This window comes from Erythranthe guttata, chromosome 13 (genome assembly GCF_056151865.1).
Source record: "Erythranthe guttata isolate IM_541 chromosome 13, IM_541, whole genome shotgun sequence".
NCBI lineage: Eukaryota > Viridiplantae > Streptophyta > Magnoliopsida > Lamiales > Phrymaceae > Erythranthe > Erythranthe guttata.
In genome coordinates, this window is record NC_142545.1 from 2,988,057 (window position 1) to 3,003,157 (window position 15,101).

General features: G+C 33.7%; 1 protein-coding gene across 1 annotated transcript; it reads right to left on the reverse strand.

Annotated features, from left to right (window-relative positions):
• Nucleotides 1-488: 488 nt before the first annotated feature.
• LOC105966380 (uncharacterized) lies at nucleotides 489-1,742 on the reverse strand. Its single transcript, XM_088811819.1, has 2 exons — nucleotides 1,456-1,742; nucleotides 489-968 (listed from the first exon to the last, which is right to left on the reverse strand). Exons 1-2 carry the CDS (start codon nucleotides 1,721-1,723, stop codon nucleotides 709-711), a joined length of 528 nt encoding a protein of 175 aa, XP_088667945.1. The 5' UTR covers nucleotides 1,724-1,742; the 3' UTR covers nucleotides 489-708.
• Nucleotides 1,743-15,101: the final 13,359 nt, after the last annotated feature.

Here is a 15,101-nt window from a genome sequence, read left to right on the forward strand (position 1 = left end):
AATCTAGGATTTCTTTAGAACTCTACATGAGATTTGTTGGATTGATTTACCTACTATGCAATTCTTGTGAATTATTTGTTTCTTTCACATTGGGCTTAATTTATTCATGAATCTGATCAATTTATGATTTGTTATATTAAGTGATTGGCGAATTGCTTTAGTTATTTAGAGCTATGGGTAGAAGACCTCTCGAATTAATTTCATCTATGTGGTGTCCTTAGCATCGATATATGATAGAAATATATATGTATTCCTTGAGTGACTTGATCGGAATTTGTTCTTAATGTTGCGTGTGTTAACGACTTTCATAGACATATCGTAGATTGGTTATGCATGTTAGGATTATAATTCATTGAGAATGTTGTTCATAATTAATTGGGTATTTCACGTTAGTAGATGTATTCATTGTCATGTATCAAATAATTAGTGTCATATGAGAGGACAAAGAACATTAATAATGTTAAGGAAATAGGAATAAACATTTCCAATAAGTTTAACATTATTGTGCCACAAGTTTATTAAGTTTCATAGTACAAAACATAAATCCATCAAGAATATCTTATGCAATATGTGGGATATTTAAAAAAATAAAAAGTAAATGTCTACATGCTCCTACATTATTCGTTCAATAAAATAGGACAACAAACATATATATGAAAACTTGTGTATCTATTTATGGTACCACAAAAAAGTGTCACATCTTTTGTTTTAATGATACCAACGGATCAAGGGCCATACTGCGAATTTCATGAGACCATCTTTGCAGTGGATGCCCTTGTGTTCGCCACATGCGAAATAGTACGGCTGCCACCTCTTTAACACGAACTCGAATCCTTGACCGCCTCCGGAAGTTACCTCCCCAATTTTTCTTGCTCGTTTGAGGTCACAATTTTGAAAACTCCAGAAATCCGGTAGCAAATATACACTATGAGGGAATGTGGACTCGTTTGGTGGAGCATACTTAAACACTGCATATGATCAACACATCCGATAAAGTTTACATATATACACGCACATGTGTGTGAGTGCTACGATGATTTTGGCTGTGAGCTTATTAAAAAACAAAAGTACTGATTGATTATGAGTTAAGTGAGTATTAAGTGACTACTTCTAAAAGTTAGAGGTGTTTGCGAAAATATTGAAAGAATCTATTTAAATAGAAACTGCTGGTCTAAGGGTGTTTTTTTTAAAAAAATTAACTTAAAACAACTTATCTTAAGAGAAACAAAAGCTGAAGAAGTTGATTTTCCAAATACCTAAAAAATAGATTATAAGCAAAAAAAAAACTCATAAACTGTTTCTAAAACCTTTTGTAAACACCACCTTAATCCTCCAAAATTGCACTAACGTGCATAAATGAAACTTGAGAGAATGAGATTCCAATTATATTACAATAGTTATATATAGATAGGTCCTTGTAGATATATAAAAAAATTATACAGCTTAATTACATACCCAATGTGTCGTTCAAGTAAAATGGACCATTTTTCATTGCCCAATCGCTGTAATTGAACCCGTGATGCCAGTTCTCTGATCCACCGACTACGATTCTATTGGATCTTTCAGAACAATTTTTGTGCGGGTAACCCCAAAAGTCACCTCCGGTGTGATTCCAGGGGTTCCAGTTACCTGCAACAGTACTCCAATCCTTGTTCGCCATAGCAATGGCGAAAACGGACATTGCCACAACAACGAAGAGGGCTCCTCCGAATTTCAGAGCCATTTGTTTTTTTTGTTTTTTGTTTTTTTTTTTTGTTTCGATTTGCAAGATTAATGTTAGTAGAAGTGTAAAAATCTTGCTAGAAAGACAAGTTTGTTGTTTTGATGGTGTTCTAATAAGGGAGGGAGTTAGGGGTTTCTATGGTAGCATTAACGAGCCCGCTGGAAACAAATATAGTATTTATTGGTCCCGCAGAACACGAAATCTTGGCTCTGATAATTACTTTAAAAGTATGACTGTGATTACCAACACCACAGAAACCTTAAAAGTCTTCTACCATATCTCAGAAGTGTTGGTGTAATTTACACTAACAATTATAGCGCTTCAACAACTTATGAAATCTTAAATAACTCATAAATTTGCCTCAAAATACCATAAAAATAATTTAAAAGTAATATTTAACATGATTACATTTTGACTCTTAAGTCTAGTATATCCTCGTCAACGTATTGCTTTATTAGTAACCGACCCTATGAAAGTCTAAATTTTCAACTGAAAATTAGTCAAATGAGGTAATAATCCATTTAGGAATTAAGAATTCACTAATGCACGCAAAATTAGATAATTAACAATTTGCTCTACCATTGAATGATGGATGACCTGATATTTACGTAGTTGATGATACAATTTGTTAGACGAATATACATGGATAAAAATAAATCAACCCCCAATGAATGACCTAGTAGTTGGAGCAAGTGAGTATGTGTCGATCGACACATGTTCGAATCCCCTCGTCAACGGTCGCAAGGTCGAACTTGTTACACATGATTAGCTTAATGTTGATTATATCTCTCATATGGTTTGCAAGCTATTTACGAGAGTGTAGGTTTACCCAGTGCAACGTTATGGTTGCACATTTTGTTTTCTTCCGTTTTTGCCCGTTTTTGACCTTTTTTTGGCTCGTTTCATCCTTGGAAATTCCAAATCGTCAAGTTGTACCTAAAATACAATAAACCACTCATTAAGCATCATTAAATCAATAAAAGTATGCAAAAATCCTCGTAAGAAAGTATACATTGAGTGTAAAATATATGCTCAACACACCCCCAAACTTGAACTTTTGTTTGTCCTCAAGCAAAAACTAGCAACCTTCAAAGGAACACTTTCAACAAGTGCCTCTCATCACATAGATTAATGGTCAACTTCACGTTTTCAGAACTTGCAATTATCATGACAATTCTTAAAAATTTACAAGCTCGTAATTCAAAGATACGTATTCACTCACCCTTGCCAAAAACCACAAACCATGCTATCGCTTCAAGTATCCCATATTTGTAAATTAAAAATGGAGAAAATTTATACTTACATAATAATATTCAACTCCAAAGACTCACCAAATTTCTTTACTCGGCTAGTATCAAATAATTGAGCTATTGGGATCATTGGGACTTTTTGGCTTTCAAATGTTAGGCTTTTTGGTTCGAGGTAGGAGATATGGGTATACGTGGCTATGCTTCTTGAATTGAGGTGATTACGCCAAATTTTGAAATATAGGCGTTTGAAACAATGAATTCACCTCTAAGGACTTTTAATAAACTCGATTCTTAAGAGTTCAAAAGTCTCCACTTTTGCTCTTAAGACAATGGATCGAGGTTTCACAAAAATAAATTCAACAACCAGTCCTTTCATCTCCCTTCTAGTCTCTTCTTCTTCTCTCTCTTTCTTCTTCTTTTTTTTTTTTTTTTTTATTTTTATTTTTATACATATATAAATATATTTATATATAACTTTTGCTATATTTTATTTTATTATTTTTTTTTTCGAAGAGGAAGAAGAAGGACCTTATAAAATTTTCCAACCGAACTTCAAAGGGTAATTTTTCAAGAATCTCCATTTATTCTACCTTATACACATTGACTAAAAGAAAGAACACCGTTTCTCCAAGGCTCAATCAAGGTTCGAATGATAAAAATTTAAAGGTAGGCTTGAAAGGCTCAAACGGTTCAAAGATGGCCCAAATCACTTCCCAAATTGCTCAACAATTTAATATTTCACTTTGTAAATTCGTAAGGCAAGTTTTAAAACCGAATAGCATATGATATAGCATAAATTAATTCCACGTTTTAAAACACAAAACTTTCAACCAAAGCAAGGCATAATTCGTGATTCCTAACAATGACTTCTTCCTACGACACTTTGAATCAAAAGCTCACCAAAATTCAATCACAATCACGATAAAGCAAGCAATTTCATCATTAAACATCAACCATCTTTCATCATCATGATTCATCGAAGCATTTATCTCAACATAATTTTTTTTTTCCGAAAGCAATAAATAAACCAAAATAACTAAACATAAAAAAAATCCTAAGGCATGCAAACTAAAAAAATAAAGCACATAAAAGCAAGTAATTATCCACCCCCAAACTTAAAATTTACATTGCCCTCAATGTAATTAGCACGAAGTTCAAGGATAGAAAACACCTGACTAGTCGACATGGCCATCTCCGGACTGTTGAAATTTTCGCCTTTTATTGTGCTTCTATCCATCTGGCACGGCCGTGTCAGTTTTTTGAACTGTTTTCCGCACAGCCGTGCGAATTGCCAAAATTGGGCAGTAGCTATATGTTTCTCACACGGCCGCGTCATATTATAGCGTGTTTTTCGTGCGGCCGCGCCCCAAACTAAAATTGGGCAGTAGCTTCCCAGATTTTCCGGACGGCCGTATGTTACTTTGCCTTGTTTTGGGACGGCCGTATGAGCTCCAGAGCTGCAATTTTTTGTCCTAAATATTAAAAACATGTTTAATTTGTTAGCTTGCATGCTTATAAAATAAATAAATAAAATAAAACAAGAGAAAGAAATAAAATAAAAAAAAAAAAAAACGAAAATCTCGGGTTGCCTCCCGAGAAGCGCTAAGTTTACAATCTTCAGCCAGACTTTGTCTGCTTCTTTGTTCAAGCTAACGTGACCGAAGTCACTTGGCGATTGAATTCTTCTCCCCGATAATGCTTGTTTGGTTCTTTAGGTGGCCACATCCTCCTTGCACGTTCATCGCCGTTAGCACCCCAATTCTTTTGACTATATCTCTCGGAGGATTTGAAATTGGGTCCGCAAAATAGACTTGCTCCTTCCGATTCCCTTTTCCGCCATCATCTCCTGCACTCAAAGATGTTTTCCCATGGTCCAAGATCAAAACATCAAATTTTTCATGATTTGTAAAATCCATAAGATCAATAGTAAAACACTCATTATTATCACATGGATTTTTATTCGCACAAAAAACATTAAATTTGATCGTTTCATCATGCACCGTCATTGTAAGATCACCACTAGCACAATCAATTAGAGTTTTCGACGTGGCTAAAAACGGTCTCCCTAAAATAAGAGGTATCTCCCTGTCTTCATCTATATCAAGTATAACGAAATCAACAGGGAAGATAAATTTGTTCACTTTTACTGGCACATTCTCTAAAATACCTTTTGGGTAAACTAAAGACCTATCGGCTAATTCAAGAGTTATAGCCGTCGGTTCAATCTCACCTAACCCAAGATTTTAATAAGTGGAATAAGGCATAAGATTAATGCTAGCGCCTAAATCAATGAGCGATCTAAAATTTTTACCTCCTATAGTACAAGGAATAGTACGAACTTACCTGGATCGCCGAGTTTTTGTGGAAGGGGTCGTGTAAGAATTGCACTGCATTGCTCCGTGAGTTGAATCATCTCGTTCCCTTGCAATTTCTTCCTCTTTGTCACGAGATCCTTGAGGAATTTCACCCACTTTGGCATCTTTTGAAGGGCTTCGAGAAACGGGATATTTATGTGAATCTCCTTCAACTTGTCCAAAAATCCTTGATATTCGGCATCGAGCTTCTTCTTTAGAAGCTTTTGAGGATATAGAATTAGAGGGGCTCGTGATTTCACTGTGGATGATAGTGGTTCTTCGTGAGTTGCTTCTTTTTCCCCAATCACGCTCGGCTTCTCGATTACCGTGTGTTGCTTCTCTTTTCGTGGGGCTTCCTCCAATTGTCTCCCATTCCTTAAACTTACACCGTTGCACTGCTCGATGTTGTTCTTCCGAGGATCTTCCGTATTCGACGGCAGTGCTCCCGATGGCCTCGCGTTTAGCTGGGTTGCAAGTTGACCCATCTGTGTTTCTAAATTTCTAATGGAATCTTGCGTTGATGTCATAAATTGAGCTAAGATGTTTGCGAGATCTCCACCTTGAGGTGGAGCTTGAGGCGGATTTTGGAATCCGGGAGCTGGCCTTTGTCCTTGCTGATTTCCTCCCCATCCAAAGTTGGGGTGATCTTTCCATCCCGGATTATAAGTGTTGGAATACGGGTTCCTCTGTTGTCGGTTGGTGTCATTCACGTAATTTAGAGACTCCATTTCTTCTAGGGACTGGTCGGGACCTTGAAGTGCATGGACTTGCTGTGTCTGCAAAGCTGCTACTTGCTTTGATAGCTTTTCTAACTCGGCGGTGATTGCGGTGACCCCGTCTAACTCCAAAATTCCTCCCGTCTTAATGGCTCTGCTGTTTGACCGGTCCGATGCCCGCATGTATTTGTTCCTTGCGATCCGCTCCAAAAGTTTGTAAGCTTCGTCATAGGTCAAGCTCATGAACATACCGCCAGCTGCTGAATCGAGCACCGTTCTCGAATTATCTTACAATCCATCATAAAATATTTGAAGTTGTCGCCACTCTTGAAGACCGTGATTCGGGCATCTCCGAATAAGTTGTTTGAACTGCTCCCACGTCTCGAATAATGCTTCGCCGGCTTCTTGTATGAAGTTTTGTATTTCTCTCCGGATTCTCTCAGATTTTGTTGGGGAGTTATATGTGTTCATGAAGAGTTGTGCTAGCTGGGGCCAAGACGAGATGGAGTGCGGTGCACGAGTTTGTAACCACTCTCGGGCTGCTCCTTGTAAAGAGTGCTTGAACAGGTGGAGTTGCAGTGCTTCAGGAGATACGCCGTTCATCTTATGCGAATCACACGTTTCGAGAAAATTGACCAAGTGGAGATGTGGATCTTCATGAGCTAATTCGCTGAACAACCCATTGTTTTGGAGTAAGAAGTCCCGCTCGAATTTCGAAATTGTTGGCTTCAATGGGGGATGCTGGATGCTCGATTGAAACCCAATGAGTGTTGGAACGGTGTACTCATGCAATGCTCGTTGACGAGGTGGTGGATTAATTAGCTGAAGTTGCTCTTGCTCGTTGACGATATTTCCTGCCGCATTCGGTAGGCGCCCTTGGTCATCTCCCCTACGATTATTCTCTTCTTTCATTGTTGCGGGAACGTTTCGAGCTAACCGTTGATTTCTCCTGGCGTGCCTAAACGTTCGCTCAATTTCGGGATCAAAAGGTAGCAAGCTCGTGTTGTGTCCTCTTCGCATAAAAAATACCTAAATCAAAAATAGTAAAAATAAAATAAGCAAGTAAAATAATTAAATAAAATAAATAAAACGGCTGAAGTAAGAAAAATTGCTCAAATTTAATATTAGGATAAATAAATAATTTAGCCGTATTCCCCGGCAACGGCGCCAAAAACTTGTTGGGGCTAAATACCTAACACGCAAGTGCACGTATCGCAAACAAGTCGTAAAAGTGGACTTGTGAGAGTCGGATGTCGATCCCACAGGGAATACTCAAATTATCTAATCCTAAGTACCAAATTCTAACAATTATGAATTTTATCCAGCCTACGCAAAGTTGTCAAATTTAATCAACTAAATAATTAAACTAATTATGAAAGCAATTAAACACGAGAAAATATCAATAAAAACGGACCTAGGATTTTATCTTGACCCTATGCATGAATTGCTCACCCAAAACCCCTCAATTATGAAATATATGATTCATGATTATCAACCCGAGACACTAATTTACTCATAACCCGCTGTCGCGTGTATTACGAGTCTATTATTCATAAACGGTTCACTATATGTCTATGTAAACAAATTATGAATAAAGCATTAACTAACAAGTCTCGTAAATGGCTACCTAAGGTGATATCTGTATGTCTACGACGCCACATGCAATTGACACACTCATCCGGTGAAATCTACTCAAAGGTTCTTATACTTACCGTCTAATTACCAAAATAGCTCTGTCGAGTCAATCCCAATAATCACAGATAAAGCACATAAATTGATCAAGTTCATGCACTAACAATCATAACAAGTATAAGAAATAATCATAAAATCATAATTGCATAATCTCAAGAAAACGGGTTCACCATGCCCACATAGGGTTCCAACAAAATCCTAGATTAAAAACTTAGCTACGCATAAAGAAAAACATAATAAAAGTAATAAAAGTCATAGATTAAGAAAAAGATAGGTGAAAGAAGAATTATGATGAAGATTCGTCAGGTCTTCGTCTTCGTTTCTTCGTTCTCTCTCCTCTTGCTCTAAGATTGTGTTCCAAAAGTCCTTTAATTCGTGCTTGGTTTGCCCTTAAGTAGATGTCCCAACTTGGTAGATGATTCTAGGTTTCCTTGTGTGATTAAAAGTCCAAAATTGTCTCCAGCGTGTTTTGGCGCGGCCGCGCGAAAATCAGTGTAATTCCCGCACGGCCGCGCGAGAATCGTCGAAACGTTCTGCCCAACTTCTGCAGTTGGCGCGGCCGTGCCAAAAATAGGCTAAATTTGGCACGGGCCGCGCGGGCTACTTTTCAGCCAATTTTCAACATATTTTGTTTTCCTTCGTTTTTGCCGTTTTTGACCTTTTTTTTGGCTTGTTTCGTCCTTGTAACTTCCAAATCGTCAAGTTGTACCTAAAATACAATAAACCACTCATTAAGCATCATTAAATCAATAAAAGTATACGCTCAACAGCAGCGAGTTTCTTTATTACTTCAAAAAAAAAATTGAATTGCTATTAATGTATAAACAAAAAACACCCTCAGCTAATATATGAATTATTTTGAGATAGACCTCTCATTAGCTTACATAATGTGGGATAAGCCCATGTCGTTTTAATTTTTTTAATAAAACTCGTTAGGTCTAAGTTTCATTTAATTTACTTATTTGTCATGGACTTTATTATAATGATTGAATAAAAAGAAATCAATAATGGTAATGAAGAGCTATATATATTATATGAAATGCTAAATCCCGAACTAATTTTACCAAATCATGCACATACATAAAAATGTTACTCTCTCTTAAATCTTCTCTTCTCCTTTTCCACCCTTCTTTTTTCCTATTTTTTTCACAAACACACTAAAAAAAACGTCCCTAGCATTCCAAGTTCGAATTTGACAGAATCTTTACATGTTCAAACTAAAATAAAGTTGGAATTTGAGGAAAAAAATCGAATTGATATGAATTTGAATAATTAAACAGGCTTAATGAAATCAAATAAATATTAATTAAAACTGAACACATTTTTTATGATTATTCACGTGAAAAAAGAATGATGAATTTTGAGTGATTTGAATAAAATCATCTTAGAGAGAAGTTAGAGAGAATATGAATAGAGAGAGATTTTTTTTAATTTGTATGTAAGATTTAGTAAATTTTAGTGTGAAATTTCAAATTTAGCACGCCCCGGATATTATATATAGTACTAGTTTGAGATATCAATTTTGGTGGTTTACTGAATTTGAAGACATTATATATTAAAAATATAATATCCAATCTTGCAGGCTGAACTCAAGCCCTAGCAATTAGGATACTTTCTGAAGTCAAAAAGTGTGTGAACTTATATTCAGGCCATATAATCGTGAAAATCAATTTAAGATGGGACGTGATAAATGTCGTTCGAGCTTTAATAATGTCGTTTCGACTTCAAACGTGATTTTGATCATTTTTAATTCTAAATTTTGCAAAACCTAAAAAATAGAATTTGTAGTATTCTGAGTTAGTTTTCTAATCCAACTTGAATGTCGGACGAGAAAGATATGCATGAATCAATGGATAATGCCCACAACTTTAATGTATTGAGGTATCTAAAATTCAAAATGTGACTCATTCATGCATAACTTTGTCACACGACATCCAATCTAACGGATTTAAGTTGGATTAGAAAGCTAACCCAAAGGACAACAATTTTCGTGTTTCAAATTTTGCCAAAATCAAAATAGAAATATGTCAAAATCAGGTTCGAAGTCAAAACGACATTAATAAAATTGAAACGACATTTAACATTTTAGATTTAAGATGGTTGCCAAACAATTTCTTTTTTTATTTTTTATATGAAAGAAATTTGCTGTCAAACTATATATATTTAGGTGTATAGGTGCACTAGATAATTTACACTTTTATTCAATAATTGATACACTACATATCTAATTCATACTAGACTAACTATAATAACAAGTTTAACGTAAAAAGATGTTGACAAGGAATTCAAACTTTGATTTACCCATAAGAATAAGAATATCCAAAAGTAAATATGTGATTGGATCATAGAACAAACAATATTAACTGTAAAAAGACCTTATCAATTGTTTAAAATTCGAACTTTGTTAAACATTTTAAATCATTCTGTTTTCTTGTTCCGTGTCAGGGTGGATATCGATATATTGGACCAGTATGCATTTTAAGAAATTTAAAATTTACCTGGTTTAAGAAAATATAAAAAAAATAATTAAAAATTTTGTAATTTTCGACATTTTGAAAATTTTAGAACAATTTCATTTGTTTAAAAAAATTCTAATCTTTTAAAAATATATATTTTCTCAACTCCAGCCATATAATTGTTTTCACAAAACATTCTCCTAATCATGCCATTTTAATTATTTAGTAATTACACTATAATATGTTTCACTTACATATGTAAAAAACCATCATATAAAATGTGATAGTATTAATATAATAAATACATTTTTGGGGAAAACTGAATTTTGGAATATTAGGAATCTAAAATTGCATGGGGTATTAGAAATTTCTGTAAATATTATACATAACTCTTACTTCGATCCAAAAACGTTAGAAACATCGAAATCAAATTATTTGAATCGAGTGAAAACACCTTACTGTTAACGAAGTAGATGGAATTTTGTCTCAATTTCGATGCATTGTTCCATGCCCAAAAAAAAATAAAAACACCCCTCATTAGGAGAGTTGGTACATACCCTCTACTATTAGAGTAGAGGTCTAGGATTCAAATATGTCCCTGCGCCACTTCCCCGGTTTGAAACAAGATTTGAAATTTAAAAAATACTAGTTGTACAAAGCTCATACAAAAGTCGCGTTCTTAAACAAGTTTATATTATAGTATTAAAGTATAATATTTTAAATTTTACAAATATCATATTCGTAAATTTGAAAATATACAAGGCGATGGACCACTATTATTGTGATACCAATTTATTACAAGAATCAGTTACGTGTCATGAATTCGTTTTGCTTTACGGAGGTATGTATATCGTGACTTCTGTCGTTTTCTTCTTCTTTTTATTTGGCAAGTACATCATTAGCATGAGCATCATATGGTAATTCTAATTTTCAAGTTGGCTCCACAAAATGCTTAGTTATGTATGTTCAATTCAAATGTTAATATAGTTATGTAATCACTATTCTCTTATATATATTTTGTCCTATAAAATCAGGCACATAACCTCTACTCCTTCCGAACCATTTTGCATTTATCCTTTCCGACCTGGCAAGACAATTTTATAATTTAATTGCACCATCTCGACTCACAAAGTTCTCAATAAATTTACTCTTCATTGTTTCCATTCCTCCATAGTTACATTTTTTCATAAAAAAAAATATAATTTTCTTTAGCTCCTCTTTAGGTGAAATTCCGGCATGAATTCTAACATGTCTCAGAGTGATGCACACAAAATGAAGAGAACGACAATTCTATTTGCAATAATAGCGGAATTCAAGGACAAAATAGAAAGTGTCATCAGCGCCACAATCTCCATCAAATTCAACGACTTGAGGAGTAAATAATTCTTAGAAAGTGGAATTTATTCATATAAATATGAATTATTAATATCAAAACATTGATAAATTTTGTTCTCCATTTTTTCGTATATGTATAAGTTTCCTTTATTTTTGCACTAATATTAAATTAAATTTTTATTCATAGGTATTTTTGGGGCAATCCTCATCCCAACAAAAAGGAAAGAAACGAACTCGGTGAAGAATTAGGGATGGAGCCATCACAAATTAAAGTTTGGTTCCAAAACAAGAGGATTCAAATGAAGGTAATCATAACATGATTTTTCATTAAAAGATTTATAAAAAAAATTATCCTCGAAGCCTATTTGATTTTTATTTTCTTTGATTTGCAGGTGAAACATGAGCATCGAGAAAATACTATTCTCCGAGTTGAAAATGAAAAGCTTCAAGAAGAGAACTCGAGACTTAGAGAATCTCTCATCAATGCGTGTTCTATTGGTTGTGGTCGCATATTTGCCGCGAGAGATATGTCCTTCAGTGAACGCCAGCTAAGAATGGAGAAGGATCATTTAAATGAACAAGTAATACATTAAGAAAAATTATATTTAATTTTTTAAATTAAAAAACAATAAAAGTTAGCGGTGACCTAAAAAACTTTTAAAGGTTAGATTTAACTCTTTTCTCTAACTGAATTTTTTTCTAGAATATTCATGAAAAAGTAAAGATATAATATATTATAATATAAGTATGTTGGATGTGTTTTTAGGTACACTAAACAGTTCCATTTTCATTTTCTTGTAGACATATATTTATGGATGGTTACAACCCTAGATCTGTCATATGTAATTTCTTTTATGGACTAAAGATACCCAAAAAATAATCTTCTTAAATATTGATGAAAAAATTGAACATAAAATAGGTTTTTTTTTTTACCTTTTCTTTTTGACATGATGTACACATAATTATAATAAACTTTTGTTTTTCTTATTAATTATGTTTGTATACAGTTCTATCGCGTAGCTACAGTAGCAGAGAAGTGTATTGACAAAAAATATTCATTATATATCTCCTTTTGTTGTGCGCTCAACTGATTTTGAAGTGGCTCCTATTTCAAGAGGAAGAAAGGGCAAGGGCAAAGGCAAAGAAGTCATGTTTTGATGCTCAAGGTTTTCTAATTAATCATGAATTGTTTTTTCTTCTTTATATATACATTTTCTTGGAAGAACTTTAATTAAAAGACCAAGTGATCATCTTTCTCATTGGATTTTTCATCAAGTTACTTTAATATTTCAGACATAAATTTATATAAATTGCTTTCGTTTACCTGTTTGTTCTTGTGCTCAATTTGTTAATTTTTAAAAATATACAACTAGATTCGAAGCCTATGTCTAGGTGCGTAAAACGAGGCAAGCTCGAGCATAGCCTTGGTATTTTGCGAGTTCGAGCTCGAACTCTTCGAGTTTTATTTTATAAACTTGAGCTTGAGCTCATTTTGTGTAATTTTTTGAAAATTTTCTAATGTTTTTGTTATTATAAATTATAATACAAAGATATGAAAAAAAAAAAAAAAAGGAATTGTAGTTTATTTTCCTAGTTATTTATAGAATTGCATTATTAAATTTTATATTAATTATATTTATAATAAAAATAAAAAAGTTAATATTAATATAAATAAAAGATCCGCGAAGTTACGAATAACTAAGAATAAGTTTGAGTTATGCTCATCAGTAAGCTCGAACTAGAAAAATTCAAGTTCGAGCTTTAGCCGAACCGGCTCATCGAGCTCATGGGTAGTTTCAACTCATATACATCATTTTCACCCTACCTAATGTCTTTATAGTTCATTAATAGTATAGTGGTACCCTTTCTTCTCTAATAAATAAAAATATTATCTCTTCTCTTTCAAAAAAATAAATAATATTATCTCTTCATTAATTATTAATTAGGGGTATGAGGGCAAAATTTTGGAAAACATAATAACGCATCATTGGAAAATACTAGCAATTCTAACGACTAGCACTGCATAAATATGAAAATTTAGATATATAAATATTAAATTATGTTAAAAAATAAATTATATTATATTAAAATAATTAATTATGAAATTTGAATTACCAAAATTACGTTAATATTCTTACAAATATGATCATACAAATCCCAACAAAACACATAGATTTAATCAAGTCACCTGACTTCCATTTAGTTGTTATAAGTAAGAAATATTAACCACAAATAAATTGTTTACAGGGAAAATATATATATAGAGTAAACTGCAAAAAGTACCCCTGTGAAATTTCAAACTAGCAAAAACCCCCCTATGATAAATAAACTAGCAAAAACCCCCCTATGAAAATTTGTTAAAGGCAAAAACCCCCCTAGTGCATTTTCGTGTTGCACACTCGCCGAGTGTGCAGCTGGTGACGAATTTTTAGATCTGAAATTACATAATTACCCCCAAAATTTTATTAATATGTAATTTCATGATTTTTCCGGAAATTCCTACACAAACCTTAATCTCCATCTTCCCGACTTCAATTCGACCAGCGTCCTCCCACTACCGCAGCACAGCCTCCACCGTCGGCTGCTCTGCTGTGCTGCTCTACCATAGCCGTCGCGTAAGTCCAGGCTCGATCATGAGGACGAACAAGGGCGCTGACGATCGGAGGAGCTTCCGGAAATTTGGGGACTTGGGAAGCAGTTAATCTTTTAATCGACTCTGATTTAGAAGCCCTCTTCGGCGGCGGCGGCAATTGGAGCCTAGCGGAGCCCTACAACCCCGATTACAAACTGGCGTTCGAGTCTTTCTTCACCACATATCACATCTGCGTTCGTGTTCAACGGATTTTGTGGATTTTTTTTTTTTTTTGTGTTGTTGCTAGGTTTGCAGAAACAAAGCTAGCTTCTTTCCCACTGTTTTTAATTTTTGTTTTGTTTTGTTTTGGATCTTGAAAAAAAAAATAGATAGAATTTTCTAGTTTGTTTTTGCTGGTTGGGATTGAATAATTAAGTGGGAAGACGATGGTGGTGGTGTTGGAGATGGCATCGGGATTCAAATCGTTGAAGATGATGATGATTCGATTTATCTTTTTATTTTTATTTTTTTTATTTTTTTATTTTCTTGATTTTTTCTGATTATTAAAAATTAGGTATGCAAATTAAATGGAAATATTATATTTTAAAAAAAAATCGTCAATAAACATATACATAATATTGTAATTTTTTTTTTCTCTTGCACAATTTAGTGTAGGAATAATTTAAAAGTTGTAAAGAAATTATATGATAATTTTAAAAATAAAAAAACCCCTTTCCATTTTTTTAATTACAAGATATAACAAAAATAATTTTTTTTATCAGTAATAAAAAATAAAATAGTTAGAACATTAGAAAATAAGAATTGAAATATCTCATTTGTGCTTTTTTTAATACTATAAAAATAGATATTTCACAGGGTTTTTTTGTCAATTTACACAAGGTCAGCCTTTAAATTGGTGGTGGGTCAAGTGTGCTATTTAAAAAAAAACACAGGGGGGTTTTTGCTAGTTTATTTATCACAGGGGGGTTTTTGCTAGTTTGAG

Excerpts from the sequence above, each read along its gene's own strand:
- LOC105966380 (XM_088811819.1), bottom strand. The coding sequence starts at position 1,723 with ATGGCTCTGAAATTCGGAGGAGCCCTCTTCGTTGTTGTGGCAATGTCC. Across the intron at positions 969-1,455 it reads TTACTTGAACGACACATTGG|TGTTTAAGTATGCTCCACCA; the intron begins GTATGTAATTAA and ends GATCATATGCAG.